At 40.0% G+C, this 17009-nt stretch overlaps 1 protein-coding gene across 1 annotated transcript in view; it reads right to left on the bottom strand.

Annotated features, from left to right (window-relative positions):
* The window catches only part of TANGO6 (transport and golgi organization 6 homolog), a 49510-nt gene that overhangs the window by 7331 nt on the left and 25170 nt on the right, over nt 1–17009 (bottom strand). Inside the window, exons 7-16 of the mRNA XM_075264480.1 lie at nt 14429–14502; nt 11368–11480; nt 8955–9131; nt 7870–7999; nt 4583–4771; nt 4366–4497; nt 2785–3138; nt 2653–2710; nt 2090–2242; nt 598–749 (exon numbers count right to left, since the gene is read on the bottom strand). Of these exons, the coding sequence (XP_075120581.1) occupies nt 598–749; nt 2090–2242; nt 2653–2710; nt 2785–3138; nt 4366–4497; nt 4583–4771; nt 7870–7999; nt 8955–9131; nt 11368–11480; nt 14429–14502 (1532 nt within the window). The remainder of the gene's footprint in view (nt 1–597; nt 750–2089; nt 2243–2652; nt 2711–2784; nt 3139–4365; nt 4498–4582; nt 4772–7869; nt 8000–8954; nt 9132–11367; nt 11481–14428; nt 14503–17009) is intronic.

Below are 17009 nucleotides of genomic sequence, written 5' to 3'. Positions count from 1 at the left end.
TAGAAGATAGGAGATTTCTGCAAATTTATTAAAAACTAAAACTTTGCACAGACATAAGTATTCAGACCCTTTGCCCTTGAAATTTAGTATAGAGGGCCTCACATTTCTCCTGATCATTTGTGAGATGTTTCTACACCTTGTTTTGAAGTCCACGCATGGTAAATTCACTTGCTTGGGTATGATTTGGTAAGATACATCTCTGTATATATAAGGTCTCACCGCTGATAATGGATGTCTAAGCAAAAACCAGGAAGGATCTGTCTGTAAAGCTAAGAGACAGGATTGTGTGGAGCCAAAAACATTTTGATTGTATTGTAGATTCCCAAGAGCACAGTGGCCTCTATAATTTGTAAATAGGAGAAGGTCAAAGGTCAGTCTTGTGAGCTCCCACTTTACGATATATGTATGACAGATGTGAGACACTTTCCGGAGTTTGGGAAGAGGGACCAGAAGCGGTTTCTCAAAGTCGGTGGACCCAGGCCTCATTGTGTATTTAGTACGAAAAATCAAGACTGTATGTAATAAGTGTTTAAGGTGTAAGGCCTGCAAACTTTCTGATTATAATATAATATCTTTCACAAGAATTATCTTACTTACTTCATGGATAATCGGGCCCAAGGAAAACTGCAACTGCTTACACAATTCACCCAAGTTGGTAAGGCTGCTAGCCCTTATAGAGCTGTCTGAGTCCCGACAACCTCTCAAGAAGGCATGAATCAATGCGTCTTTGTGTTGGAGGACCATGTCACCTGCAGATAAAGCAAGTGAATTTATAATAATAATATACTTAACCCTTTAAGGACCTTCCTATTATGAACCCTAAAAACATGGTACTTTTTCATATTTTCATCCTCACATTCCAGGAGTCATGAGATTTATATCTTTCTGTCAATGTAGCTATACGAGGGGTTGTTTTTTAAGATCCTTTTTTGTTTTGTTTTTTTTTTTTAAAAAAAAAGGTTTTTCATATGTCATAAGTCATTTTGGGGTATAAAGTGACAGATTTTCAGTTTTCTATGCTAACTAACTTCTTTGAGAGGATCACCCTTATAAAAGACCATTTTTAATGCTGTTTCAAAGTGGTGTCACTGTATATAATTTACTGTTTAACATTTCTTAATATATTTTAGGGAATGCAAAAAAAAAACAAAAAAAAACAAAAAACAACTTGCAAGTATTTGTTTTTTTGTTCTTTTTAACATAATTTGAATAAAAGCCTTTAATATGTGGGTCAGTCTGATTATAGCAATGCCAAATCTTTCATTGATATGTCACTGCTTTTCTACCATTAAACTTTTGTTTTAATTCTTTATTTTCATGTAACTATATTTTCATGTTTTTGCAGAGCTGTCTGAGGACTTGTTGGATGAGTTAACAATTTAATCAGTACTATTTTGGGCTACATACAACTTTCATTCACTTTTCATTCTACTTTTCAGGAGACGTAGAGGACAAAAAAAACAGCGATCCAAGAAACTGTTTTAATTTATATTTTACAATGTTTACTACCCGGGTTAAAGGGCATCAGTCAGTGTCTTTTTCCATGATAAACTGGCACCATCATGTGCAGGATCAAATAATGACCTTTCCATTGCTGCTGTCTGTAATATTTCTGTTGCAGCAAAGTGAAGTGATAAAAGTCTGAATTCATAAAAAGTCATATGCAAATTAGCTTCAGTCTAATTACACTAACCTCTTGCTAACCACGAGATTCCTGCCCACTATAAAAGAAAGTGCTGAGTGTTGTGCAAACATGGGAAGAGCCACAATTCTATAGCAATGTACCAAAAATTATTACTTTTGGCATGCCTTGTATGAGTTAGCTTCCTAAATTTTTCAATGTACCAGACAACAATTATAAATACATTAATATCCCCTATACAGATGAGTGATATTTGATGCCAGAAAGCACAAGTAGGGGGAGCTCAGCGCGTAGAAATAATACAGCTATCAATGAAAATGGAATTCTGCATTATTCAGTGTGAGGAAGCAAGGAAAGATCAGTGCCAGGCCCCCTCCTCCCAAGGGCCCCATAGCAGCTACATGATCTGCCATGGTAGGTACAACATAGCCTGCATGGTATACTCACCCAGAGTCCGTGTGCATCTCATCAGTGCTTCTCCTACTTTCATTCTAGTCTCAGGAGCTGGCACCTTTACCTTATCTGACACTGTATTCTCATATTGTGCTAGGAGAATAGGTAGAATGTGCTCAGGGATGTCTCCAGACAGAACAGCAATACCTGTTAATAATAAAAAAAAAAAATGAAACAAGATTTGTGGTCATGGAATGTTTCCCATAGGGTATATGTCCAAAAGTGACAGATGTAACCTGGACAGCCATGCCCGTAATGTTCTAAAATTTTGACATATAAGCTCTCATAAACATCATGGCTGAAAGTGAAGTAGTTTCTTAATATTACAATGCCTATGTATGAAGGCTACAAGCTACAGAAATCAATCCACACAGCCCATCCCTACTGTCATGTTGTATTGCTGTGGGCAGTCTCAAACTTCAACATAGAAAAAACAAGAACAAAAGCCATCTTTCCAGTAAGCCCCACTCACAGTAAAGATTTGCTTACCCACCACACTTTGATGTATTTATATAATGCATCTTTTACACCTGGATAACCTGTATGACTGAGATTACCTTGTATAGCTGACAGATAAACAAAGGGGTCTTCTTGCTCTAAATTCTCCATAAAGAGCTAAAACAAATTGGAAAACTATATTAAAGGAGTCCATGTACAGTGCCATCTCGTGGGTATTATCACATGCTTACCTGCAAGACTTGCTCCCTGTGTTCTATCACCTGAGAATGCCGCTGCTCTAAAAGACGAGTGAGACTGCGAAGAGCTGCGGCCCTGGTGGGAACTTCAGGATCTTTGGCTGAGCTTAAAATTTCCTGTATGTTTTGTAGGTCAGAATTGCTGTTTAGCCTTTGTTGTTGTGTGTCCTTTTTCTCAGGGTCATGGTCATAAGGTTTCCTGTTTGTTAGGGGGACAGCACAATGTGTAGCAATGGCAATTCGCAAGTCACTAGCCAACTCTTGAATCACTGGATCTGGGTGGCACTCCATTACTTTTTCCAACACTGGAATCAATCTCTTCAAGTGCTCAAAATCTGTTGAAGTCAGCTGTATGGGAAAATATGTCACAGATGAATCAGAATAATGCAGAACTAAGGATAAGAAATTATTGTATCCGATACACTATTATAATGGGCATGCCAGTGACTAGTGCGTTAAGGAATCTTCTGTGGTGGAAGCGACCCTCTACCCATTGCAATGAGTTGTCCCTTTTGCAATGATCACAATGGATTTGTTTAGTCTTACTGAATTTTTATTGTCTGCAAGATGGCAGAGCAAATATCCCCATGCAGCCTCAGCCTAAAGGAATACTTGTAGTTGAGAAGACAGTGAGGAGGGACTGGTATCTGATCATATATAAATGTATTATAATGTAATTGTTCAAAATGTCTATGTGAGGGCCAATGACTGGCTGAAGTAACATGAGAAACACCACAGAACCAAGGTGGTTTTTTTGAATTACAATGTGCTTGTCCCAATAGAGTAGTGGTTCTTAGGCAGCGTTTGATCGAACCCTAGGCTATATGCACGGTTCATTTTGTGTACCAGTAAAAAAAACATATACCTATGTCTTGAATTTGGAAAAAAAATCATATTTGATTTATCACTAAAGAAGGGTTCGGTGAATGTGCATATGAAACTGGTGGGTTCGGTACCTCAAACAAGGTTAAGAACCACTGCCGTAGAGTTTGCATATTATATGGGGAGATGTGCAGCTGACCAGTCAGTATATTGATGTCTGCACAAACAATTCGATCAACTGACAAAGTGGATCATTGTGTCCAGGGGCAAAAAGGCTTTGAACATGCCATACACATCAAATTTGGAATGGCCTTTATGCAGTCTTCTGATCAAAGATGTGAACTGTTGTAAGGACAAAGGGGGGCACATTTAGTTAAAAAAAAATCCAGTGAGTGATGGCTGATGATGGGCCAGAAGTGGTCAGTCATGACAAACACAAATATTTTGGCCGACTGTTGGCAGTGAATAATAATGGTGAATAATAACTAGCATGGTTCATCCTTTTCAGGCATTTAGGCAGGCAATTTCATGGCTAATTGTTGTGTATGGCCAGCTTTATTCTCAAACCTGGACAGCTGTTCCTTTGTATGTTTCTGCAATGGAAAATTCTCCCAGCTTAGGAAAGGTCCACACTACCATTATTACTGTCTAGTGTTCTCATTCACATGTTGCATGGTTAAGCTCAAAAGTTACTGTTTAGTTTTAGGCAGAAAAAGCCTTTTAATTCCAGAATCTACAGGTCGCTGAACTTACCTCTACAGCTCCCAACATGGCAGCTATAAGCCCCATAGCCATACTGAGTGTTTGTGATGCCACAGTACCTCCTTCGGAGGTGGAAAGGCTGGCACAGGCTCTTTCAAGGGTCACCAAAACAAATTCCACTACCTGCATACAGATAATGAAACATTATTGTACATTAAAACATCAATTTTACATTTATAGTAAATGTATGTCCAGAATCATTTTTTACCTGTTTGACATCTGTAAAAATGGAATCAGATATCTTTTCACACAACACTGACAAAACCTGAAGAACCCAAAGCTGTTTCTCATGAGACTCATGACGGAGCGTAAGTTTCTGCTCCACATCTAAGAGACTATCCTCTGGACTAGGACTGAGATCAGGTTCTTCAGCTCCAGCGATAATAGGCGTCAGTCTCTAAAGGGGTCAGTGAATAAAATAAAACAAGATATTCAGAGAAATCAAGTCAAAGGCAAGCACAAGTGGGGGAAGTATTTCAGATTTATTATATGTCAAAAGTGCCATTTATCAGATAGCAAAAAACCAGCAGGCTACATGCAACTTAAGAACATCCGGGAGATAGAAATCTTGGTCTATATCAGGGGTAGGCAACCTTCGGCACTCCAGCTGTTGTAAAACTACAATTCCCAGGATGCATACGTGAATGGAGAATGTTTGGAGTTGCAGTTTCACAGCAGCTGGAGTGCCAAAGGTTGCTGACCTCTTGTCTATATATTGGTTTGAAAAGTACATTTTCAATTATAGTTGTTTCTTATTGTAATGATAGACTGCCTAAGTTACTGAATGAATACTGACTCCACAATATACAATATATTCCAAATATACACTTACAATATTCATTGCCTAGACCTGTCCTTTATAATCCCTATTAAGGGAAGTATAATGTTGAGTAGCTAATGTTTTACTTCTTTCATTTTATTACCATTACTAATAACTGAACATCACTTCTTATTCTGCATTCATAACCACATTGAATATTTTGATGGTTTTCTATTACCTGCAGCTCTCTACAGTTTTGTTTTGTTTTTTAATTAGTTTTATTGAAAAAAACTAAACAAATCACTATATCAAGACAGTTGTAGAGTCAGTACAATGAAAGCGAAACTGTGACATGAAAGGAACAGTGTGGTGTATTATTACTGTTATACTAGGTTCACCATTGCACCTGGTATTCGTCCGCTTGCAAACCATTAAAAAAAAAAAAAAAATTGGTACAAAAAAAAATTCCAAAGAATTCAAGTCTTGACAGTTCTATCACACGACATATCGCAAGGGACCCTACTGAAATATAATGGGATTCAATGGGTTTCTTCATTATATGCAACAATTTCCTGGAAAAAAAAAGGCTCTGTTCTATGATTTCCTACAAATATAATAGTATCAATGGTGAAGGCCCCTTAAATAGCCAAAGCAGATTATTTCTACAAGATACTACACAGCACTACAAAAGTACATGTCCCACAATGGAGTCCAATATAGGTACTCGTATGCTAGGGGTATGTCAGCAACCAGTAAAAGCGAAGTAAAGAAACACATCTGCTTTGTGCTCACTGTTTAGGCTGCCCATATACATTAGTTACCTGTCTCATCCCATATTTAGCTAATCCCTTGGAGATCAGTGCCCAGCTTTACAAGTTTTCTAACCCACCAACAAATGATGAGTGAAATCACACATCTATCTTAAAAAGAACCTTTCACCACCTCCACCAAGTCCAGATCTTTACATCATACTGTATATTAGTCTCTGCTCAACTGTTTCTGGCACAATTGGATTTTTTTCTCTAAACCACGCTGTTCCTGATCAATAAGTGCTGTTATTTTTGGATCCTGATCTGCTATTTACAATGTTTGCCAAAAGTATTGGCACTCCTGCAATTCTGTCAGATAATACTCATTTTCTTCCAGAAAATGATTGCAATCACAAATGGGTCTTCCAGCAGGACAATGAACCAAAACACACTTCAAAAAGCACTAGAAAATGGTTTGAGAGAAAGCACTGGAGACTTCTAAAGTGGCCAGCAATGAGTCCAGACCTGAATCCCATAGAACACCTGTGGAGAGATCTCACAATGGCAGTTTGGAGAAGGCACCCTTCAAATCTCAGGACCTGGAGCAGTTTGCCAAAGAAGAATGGTCTAAAATTCCAGCAGAGCATTGTAAGAAACTCATTGATGGTTACCGGAAGCGGTTGTTCGCAGTTATTTTGTCTATAGGTTGTGCTACCAAGTATTAGGCTGAGGGGGCCAATACTTTTGTCCGGCCCATTTTTGGAGTTTTGTGTAAAATGATCAATGATTTGACTTTTTTTCATTCTCTTTTGTGTTTTTTCATTGCAAGCAAAATAAATGAAGATATTAATACCAAAGAGTTTGTGCTTGCAATCATTTTCTGGAAGAAAATGAGTATTATCTGACAGAATTGCAGGGGTGCCAATACTTTTGGCCAACACTGTAGGTTATGTACTGTCAGGAGGGCAGTGTCAGGCAGGAGCAGACAAGGGGTGGGATTGTGACACTGGCTGCCTCGGATTGGAGCTCTGAATCACACCTCTCTGCCTGACACTGCCCTTCTGACATTACAGAGCTTAAATAGCACATCAGGCACCAAAACTAACTGCATGTATTGCTCGAAATGATGGGATCTAGAGAAAAAATTCCAAATGTGCTGGAATTAGTGAAACAGCTGCTACTAATAGATGCTAAGAACTGGAGATGATGGTGGAGGTGTTGAAAGATCCTCTTTAACCCCTTCCCGTCATCCACTGTAATAGTACAGTGGATGCCAGATGTTTAAAAATGGGGACTGCTCTGCTTCAGAGCAGCTGCCATAGCTACCATGGAAGATAATGAGTTAATGTCCACAATCAAAGTTCACTATGATCGCAGGTATTGCTTTTTTGTGATGCCCCCCCAAACAGCCTTTGTGATGTGTTGCACCCCCACCTCCATCTCAAAGACCTTTCTCAGTGTGGGAGCCATCATGTTCCTATGAAAGTTGGGATCCTATTGGACATGCAAACAAAAGACTGAAGGTTCAAGCCCCCTAAGGGGGCCAAATAAAAAAAATAAAGTTTTAAAAAATAGTTTTAAAAAAATCTCTAAAAATTTAATTAATCCCACTTTCTCTAAATTTCAAATAAAATTAAACAAAACACAACCATTAACAAATTATACATCCCCGCGTCCAATAACACCCAGTCTACAGACATATAACAATATTTACAATATTACAGTACCGGGGGAAAGGGGGGGGGAATCAAAAGACCCAAATCACGGTTTTGTTTTGCCATAAAATTTGAACAAAAAGTCATCAAAACATTAGACATTCCCCAAAATGGTATGAATAAAAAGTACATCTGGCCCTCCTCTGAGAAATAGAAATGACCTATATGGATAGTCTCAAAAATATTTAACAAAACTGATTTAAATATGTAATTTTGTGATGACACATTTCCTTTAAAACAGATGTCTAAGTAGTTCTGTGGCTACACTTACCTTAAGACAGTACAGGAAGAAATCAGCTGCTAGGCCTGTATGAGGATTAATGGAGAGTAAATCCACTAAGCACTGCAACCTCCACTGCTCCCCGGTCACCATCTCATACAGGGCATCATCATCATCATTGCTAGAAGAATAACCCAACGGAAATAACTGGTTAAATGGAGTCTACAAATACCAAAATGTACTCTAAACCATGTATATGGTGTTGCAGGAGCATTTAGTTGAATATTGAACATGACTCCTGACCCCTCATCTTTTTTTATTTTTATAGGTGAAATCAATCTGCCCTGTTCTGCCAGTTCCCCAGGTCTTATGGATGGTGCTTAAAATGTATTGGATACATTTTATTAACTCTTTATTTGGTGGATTTCAAGATAATAAACAATTCTGGCATTGCGTTTTACCTTTTAATTTTTTGCCATATAGCGTACAGCATAAGTAACATTTTACCTTTATTCTATGAGGGCACTAGCTATACCTGCGACTTCGTCTGCGGCCCCCTGACTCTTGCGCGAACTACCTGCAGCGCGGCCTGTGGCCCCCCCATGCCCTTTTCCTTGCGGCCGCCACGGGCCCCTCCCACACCATCGTGGGCTGGGACCCCATGGCCCCGCTGCTGCACCCCCGGCCCCCTTTCCGCTCCTCGATGACTCCCTCTAATCTCACCACAGCCCCCTCACTCTCGGTCCCCCCTTTACCCCCCACCCGCGCCCCCGGCGCCCTCTCCCCCTTTAGAGACTACAGTCACCTCCTCCATCTCCCCCATCACCATCACCCACCCGTGACCCCAGGCACCCCCCCACACACACACGAGGCCGTTGATTGGCCAACTATCAGATTAAGCAAAGGGACATGAGATGCTACAGCGTGGCGGGGAGAGCAGCAGGACTGGACAGTGCTGGGATTCAATGAATATAGGGTTTTTTTCTGCCTCCCCAGGCCTAATAAATAAATAAATAAATAAATAAATAAATATATATATATATATATATATATTATCCTGGACAGCCTCTTTAAACTGGGTCAGTCAAAGTCTCCAATGTAAATTTAAACAGCTGTAACAAGGAATAATCCCTTACCTCTGTTCTTCACGTACAACAATCATTGCTCCTCCTTCACTCCCAGGCTTGATATGGCTATAGTAAGGCATAGATGGAAGAGAGGATTCCATACCACTCAGACCTGCCAGTGCAGACACTGCTGATTCTCTATCTGACTTCTCTAGGAACCAAAGGAGGATATCCTGGCATAGAGAGCTATGGGGAATGACATTACATAAGATATAGCATACATGATAAAGCAGCTTTGCTTGGCATTACACTTGAATAGTACTCCCCTGCAAACAAGCCATGTGACTAATGAACATGATATCACATGTCCCATGAAGCAGAAGCAATACTCATAGAGCAGCAGAGTTGGACCGCTGACAATTTTCAATTGATGACCTAGCTTAAGAAAAGGCCATCAGTTTTATAAGCACTTATAAATAGCATTTAACTACATTTTATCTAAAGGGTTTTAAAATGTGTGTGCAGATGATTTAAATGCAGGAAGAGACTAGCCACTTACTAATGCAGAGTGTACAGCTTACATGGCTCTGAAAACCAACCATAAAACTGGATATATGACAATACAAAATTTAGTTAAAAAAGAGCATAAAGATCGCTTACGCGTTTCGAGTTCTAAGTCCCCTTAGTCATAGCATGATGATGCAAGACAGAAACACCTGAATCAGGTCATGTCTGCCTCCTATGGACAATAGACTAAAACTGGTTATAGCCCAGAGGCAGAGACAACATATTTTGCTATTCCTAGTGTAAGCCTCATAGTGGCCAGGTCTATACCCATGGTGCTGTGACCCCCAATGAAATATCTGAGAAAAAGGTTGTGTCGACGGTTTGCCTCTATGAAGCACTCAAAGACATTTTACCTGGCTGACACACTTTAAGAGTGGGTGCATCATTTGGCTGACAGAAGCAAGATGGTTGTTTCAACAAACTGCACACCATCTGACTTAGGGCTCGTTCACATCTGCGCCCGGGACTCCGTTCTGCTGGTTTCCGTTTCCTGCACAAAACAGAGGCAGGAGACGGAAACCTGCCGGCACCTTTCCAAACCCATTCATTTGAATGGGTTTGAAAAGTGTCCAGCCGTGAGCGCCGGTGAGTGTTTTATGCGCTCCGCGGCGAAACCGTTTTTTTTTTTTTTTTTTTTTTAACTGGACACAGAGTCCGACATGCTGTACTCTGTGTCCGGTTTTAAAAAAACCCGGTTTCGCTGCGGAGAGCATAAAACGCTCACCGGCGCTCACAGCCAGACTCTGCATGACAGATTTCCATCTTCTGTCTGCAGAAGACGGAAACCTCAGAACGAAGACCGGACACTGGTATGAACCCAGCGTTAGCTGTTTTGTGGTGTTAAGAGCAATGTTTAAATGAGGGAACACACACACACACAGCGAAAAACCCTGTACAGCCCAGACAGACAGACCACCAGAAGAGAGGATCGTTTGATCCAACAACACACTTCTGTCTCTACCCAATCCATTTCTTTGGGCTTAACAGAAAGAAATCTGATGTCATAGCATTCACCCCCTGTCCTGCCATTGACAGCCAGCCACCTTTTTCTTAATTTACAGTGGTGTTTTGAATGAGAAACTTGGACTGGAACTGTATTGTTTTACAGATCAGTCCATGTTATGCTTGGGATCCAGTGGTGGTCAGATTTGAATATGGAGGCATTAAGATAAACTCTTTAAACCCTGCCTTTGCCAAGAATGGACACACAGTCTTATCTGCTGAAGTGATGATCTATGAGGCCATCATATACAAGTATGAGTCACCCCCTAGTAGTGATATGAGGAACACTAACAGCTCAGCAATATGTGTACGGTATCCTGCAGCCACACATTTTGGTTTGCAATTGAGCACTTATGTGACCAGCTGGGAAACCAGTTTTGGCAAACTACAAGTGTATAGTATCTACAGGCCCATCGTCAACATCTGTGGGCAAATGTGCCACAGGTTATCTTACAGAACCTAGATGCCTCCATGCCCGATATGTATCCAGGCTAGACATGATCCCACTGGGTACTAGAGCTTCCTTTCATTTGTACGGTGTCCCCAATAAACTTTTTCACTGTAATATTACAATCAAGTATATCATCAAAACACATACACATACAAAGTTTTGTTCAATTCCAACAATTCCTTCTTGGTGTATTATTTTTTCACTGAGCGTATACATCTTTTTGCAACCATTCTATAATCTGAATGTCTGATAATCTGAAATGTTCAAGGTCCTATCAATGACAGATTAAAGGGATTTTAAGTGTATAAAAACATGGAAATGGAACCTTTTTTATTGTATATATAGTTGAATAGTTACATCACATTTATATTTATGTACCATACAAATACTGCTGTTACCAAAGTAGATCTTATATTTGTGCTTAATGGGAATCAATCCACTGTGCATTGAGTGTCCTCTTACCGTATGTGGGATGCATTCTGCCTGGCAAAACTGTACAAAGAAAAGATGATCAAGAGCACTTGTCTGCTGTAATTCAATATGGCAGCTGTGGGATCATTGCCCACTACAAAAACCTGTGAATAAAAACACAGAAGCTTACAAACTGGAAAGACCAACCTCTTTATGGTGAATGTATATGTTTACTACCCTCCAGAATATCAAAAAGTAATCTAATAATGAACTTTAGAGGTATGTATTCTTTTCTTCAATATTTGCTGAGATTTTAAGAAGTTGTCTGAATGTCCCTGTGAGAGGTATAATTGTCAGGCGGTAAACTCTAGCTCCCGCTATATACTCATTGTATGTATGGGTGAAGGCTGCTTAATCCATACAATAAAGCAGACAGTTTAATAATATCAAAAGTGTAAAGTGAAGAAGGTCTTACACAAATAGTTGTGACTAGGTAATTATAAATTCTAACACATATAGAACATGACTAATAGGCTATTAGTAATAAAATCTGAACTATTCAGTTGCTGATTCAGCACAGCATCTACTTCTGTAACAATGGCAAAGCGCACTTTATTCATTTGCTAATATGCATTATATTACTTGTCTTATATTACCTGATTTATTTATTTATATATAATACACACTTGTTGTTATTATTATTGTTTATTTATATAGCACCATTAACTCCATGGTGCGTTACATTTGGCGGAGGCAGCCTAAGGTTCCAGTCCAAAAACTGGATAGCCGCGACTGAAAGCCAGTGCACTGCACCGGCATCCAGCCACGCTCTCCGCTCCAGATTAGGCCCAATGAATGGGCCTAGTCCAGAGGAGGGAGTGTCTTGAGGCCGAATCGCGAAGCGACTTCAACCTGAAGAATGAGCATCTCGTTTCTTTTTTCCGGGAGCCAGAAGAAACGGCTCCCAGAAAAAAGCCTGAGCAGCTCCCATTGATTTCAATGGGAGCCATCTTTTTGGTCAGGATTTTGAGGTGGATACGGCCTCAAAATCCTGACCAAAATACTCCGTGTGAACTTACCCTAAGATTTAAAGGAGTTATTCACATTTCAAAAACTAACTGCAAATACATCCACAACAGTTCTAAATACTCACTGTTCCCCTGTGCATCCATTGCTTGCCTATATTTTTTTTGTTAGCCCTTGTATCACTTTTAGTTGCGTGCAGTGACAAACTCTGAACTGCTCACATCTGCCAACACCCACCATACATAGATGTCAGCAATCAAAAGTCGCATGTATAGTAATATGCATTAAATCATTTTTAAAGTGTAAAATTGCCTTTATAGGCACTTATGATGCCTGTAGATTTGCTGTTGGTCACCCTTGAGGCCTGTGATTTACTGCATTGGTCAAATGGCACAATAATGGTTTTTACACTAGGTTCACTCCTGTGTTTTGAGCTCGGTTATTTTGGAGGAAAAACAAACAAACATGGATCCGTTCTATGATGGACCTGAATGGAGCCTGAGGGAACTCACTGACTATAATGGGGTCTGTTGGATATCTGTATTTTTATTTTAAACTAAAATCGCTGTACAAGAGGTCAACATTGCAGCACTTTTTGGTATGATGCTTTAAGATGGATCTGTGCCAGATGGATACCTACCACAGATATGAACTTGCTGACTGATGTTGACTCTTTAAAAAAATAAGTCAGATAGATCCTGTCATCCTTAATTTCTTTGCCAGATTATCTATGCTGAATACTACAGATCAATGGATTACACCTTTTCCTGATTCAATACTTCTTCAGAGCTTTATTCTTGTTCTCCCAAAACATATAGACATACTGTATAATGGCCCCCTTTCCAAGTCAGTTATAATCGGGCTCTCTCACGCAAGAGCCAGATAATAAGCAAAGAAGTAGACTAAATATATAATCCTAAAAAAGCTAAAGGACCTTTCACCACCTCCAAGTCCAGCTCTTTACATCAATCAATAGATGCTGCTTATAGGATTCTGGCACAGTTGGAATTTTTTCTTTAGCCCTCACCATTCCTTAACAATCAACGCTGTTAGATTTGGTGCATGATATGCTATTGAGGCTCTGTACTGTCAGGAAGGCAGTGTCAGGCTGGAGCAGGTTAGGGATGTGATTCTGAGCTCTGAATCACACCACCTGCCTGACACTGCCCTTCCAAAATGACTGAGCTATTAGGTACTAAGACTAACTGCACTTGTTGCTTGGATATGGTGTAGGCTAGAGAGAAATTCCCAACAGTGCTGGAATCAGTGGAGCATCACCTATTTATAGTACATGGGAAGAATATGCAAATCTGTCTCCCAAGATGTAAACAGGGAGACAGTGCCTCTGTTATGCTGCCCTCTATAGCAAGCACCCTGAACAACATGCCCGACTTCCCAGAAGTCTTCACTGCATAATGCGAGGTTATAACCAAATCAATTTCTCAGCAACGGACGGCACCATTTCTATCTCTTTGGACTTCATCAGCGCAGCCTAGAGAGAATTGATTTGGTTTATGTGAGAGGCTGAGAGACCAGATTATGGGGATAACGTCTATCCTTAGGGAGAGACCACCTTCTCAGGTGTGTGGAAACTTATACAGCCATAGTTGCTCCACTGCAAGGGAACATAGGAAGAATATGCAAATCTGTCTCCCAAGATGTAAACAGGGAGACAGTGCCTCTGTTATGCTGCCCTCTATAGCAAGCTCTCTCTCTAGGCTACGCTGATGAAGTCCAAAGGGACAGAAACGGTGCCATCCGTAGCTGAGAAATTGATTTGGTTATAACCTCGCATCATGCAGTGAAGACTTATGGGAAGTCGGGCATGTTGTTCAGGGTGCTTGCTATAGAAGGCAGCATAACAGAGGCACTGTCTCCCTGTTTACATCTTGGAAGACAGATTTGCATATTCTTCCCATGTTCCCTTGTAGTGGGGCAACTATGGTTGTATAAGTCTCCACACATCTGAGAAGGTGGTCTCTCCCTAAGGATAGACGTTATCCCCATAATCTATTTATAGTATTTATAGATAGATGGTGGTGAAAGGTCTTCTTTACTATATGATTTACGATAGCTGACCACTCACCTTAACAAAGTCCTCTAAGCACTGTGACAGTACAGATTCAGACACCAGGGTCTCTCCTGGGGCTGGAGATTTCTCTTTAAAAGAAAAACAAAAGTGAAACAAAAGCAAGAATATTTGGGCATATGAATATAATAGGGGAACTCAGGTAGTAAGTAGACTCCATGCAAAAGACAGCTGTTAATCATTCAGGTCAGGCAGAGAACAGCAAGGAGCTTTTTACAGTGATTATGTTATATACGTTTTGTAGGAAATAGATTCCACAACAGTTTTACAGTACTTTACAGTACAGCTTCACCCTGTATGCTTGCATCAAGTGGGCTGCCTAGACCTGATGTCATATGGACACTGTGAAACATAGAGGCCAGAATTAAGCATAAAATAAGTAATTCTAAAACCTATGATTCAGTTCTCTTGAACTTAACCCCTTAAAGGGAATTTAAAAATCATAATCAAAGTAATTACAGTACTTTGTAGTTTACTTTACATGAATTCCAAATGTGTCTGTTATTCAGCATTGCAGCACCATTATACAGAAAATTACTGTTTTACTCATATGTAAATTAGATGAAAAGGACTTTTGGGGTGTCTCTTTTCTTTCTTGGGTTTAGTTCAGCACTTTAGATTACTTCCCCTAACTGCTGCCTAATTGAACCCACAATCCTTTGATTGACAGCTCACAGGGAGAACTAAGCGGCAATTAGTGGAGGTAAGCTACAGCAAAGAGAGAAACCCAGGTACGCTAAGAAACTCCAAAAGCTTGTTTCACCTAATTTGCATATGAATAAAAGACATATTTGGAAAGTGTGTAAAAAGCACTACAAGATACTGGCATTACTTTGATTCCGATTTTCCTGCTGATAGACCCCTTTAACCCTTTATCTGCCAAAGATTTATTAACATTTTGCACCAATGATATTTCAAAAGTGTGACATAAAACCTAAATTAAAACACAAAAAAAAAAATACTAACCCCCATAACTATATTTTCTGAAAATAGACACCTGCAACATTGTCACCTGCATACGAATAAGCACCTTAAAGGGGCTCTATCGTTGGGAAAAGTCATTTTTAGATAAGCACATCCTTACATAGGCTTTAGAAAGGCTATTTCACACCTACCTTTAGTATGTAAATTACTTCTGTAAGTCTGTTTTTATCCATATGCTAATGAGCACCGTGCCCGGAAGTGTCTGTGTGTACTGTCTGCTCTGTGTGTACAGCAGAGGCTGCTGTGCTGATGACTCATCTCTGCTGTGCATACACATAGAGCAGACAGTACTGCTGTACAGCAGCTACTGCTGCTGCTGATGACTCAGCTTCCTGTTTGCACATACACATAGGAAATAATAGCAGGGACGAGTGCTGCTGGGAACTTCCTGTGCTGGCTGGAAGCTCATTAGCATAAGAATAAAAACAGACTTATTCAAACACTACTGAGGTAATTTACATACTAAAGGTAGGTGTGAAATGGCCTTTCTAAAGGCTATGCAATGATGTGCTTATCTAAAAATGACTTTTCCCAAGGATAGAGCCCCTTTAATGAAATTTTGATTTAAAGTATATGATTTGTAAAAGTAAAAACGCTTATATAGTTATATTCATTGCTTAAAGTGTAAACCAACCTTATAGTGAAATGCACCAAACTTCCTATTTTTATTGCAGTCTGAGAGCCATAATTCTAGATCTGATAACCTGCTGGAAGTCTAGGTTTCTCTTCGGTACTATGCGTTCAAAAAAAAACAAAAAACAAAAACCACAGACACACACCAGCTATTACGCCCATCTTGTAAGTGTGTAACTTGATATTGCTAGAGAGGTGATCAGTATAATTTACTCCGTAAAGATCAGGCATGAGCAGGATAGGGACAATGTCTTTTGGTGCCAATAAACATCCTCATTAGGGTCAGATTGGTATTACATAAGAATATACCCTCTGATTAGGCTTAAAGGGATATCACATTACTCCCCTACATGACAAAGTTACAGTGTGCTCTCTGATTGATAGGAGAGGTGATAACATGGACAGTGCATGTTACCCTTCCCCCTGGGGTCATACACAATTTATGCACAGAAAATTATATTTTTACATTGTCTGCACACTTTGCACTCACTCACCCCATTGCCCCTCCCTGCTCTTTGCTGTCTGAGATTCTAGCTGAGGTTGGAGGGGAAGGACTTTAAAGCCCAAAATATCATGACCCATAAGGGCTATCAAGAAGATAGATCTCATCTTTAAAATATCATGATCATCATCATAGCCCTTACAGATCTGGAGTGATTAGATGTTAAAAATGCTGTTGGGAATTGAGATCTGCAGGTTTGAGTCTGTTTGTACCAGCTAGTGTTTATACCAGTGAGTCAGTCTAGATCTGTAAGCGCTATCATGATCTTTGCATCATTTTAAAGATGGATCCTCAGAAGTTCCTCCCTGTCAGGATATATGACATATGTCCAGGGTGAGGGGAAGCCTCCCCAATCCACCGCTCGGTGCTAAGCCAGTCCAGGACAGCTTGTCCTGGACTGGCTTAGGTAAGCCTCCCATGAGGCTTCAGGTCGCCTCATGGGAGGTGCGGCGCTGCATA

The sequence above is a fragment of the Leptodactylus fuscus genome, chromosome 2 (genome assembly GCF_031893055.1).
Source record: "Leptodactylus fuscus isolate aLepFus1 chromosome 2, aLepFus1.hap2, whole genome shotgun sequence".
Lineage (NCBI taxonomy): Eukaryota > Metazoa > Chordata > Amphibia > Anura > Leptodactylidae > Leptodactylus > Leptodactylus fuscus.
The sequence above is the reverse complement of the archived record's forward strand: the minus strand, read 5'-3'. Positions and strand labels throughout refer to the sequence as shown.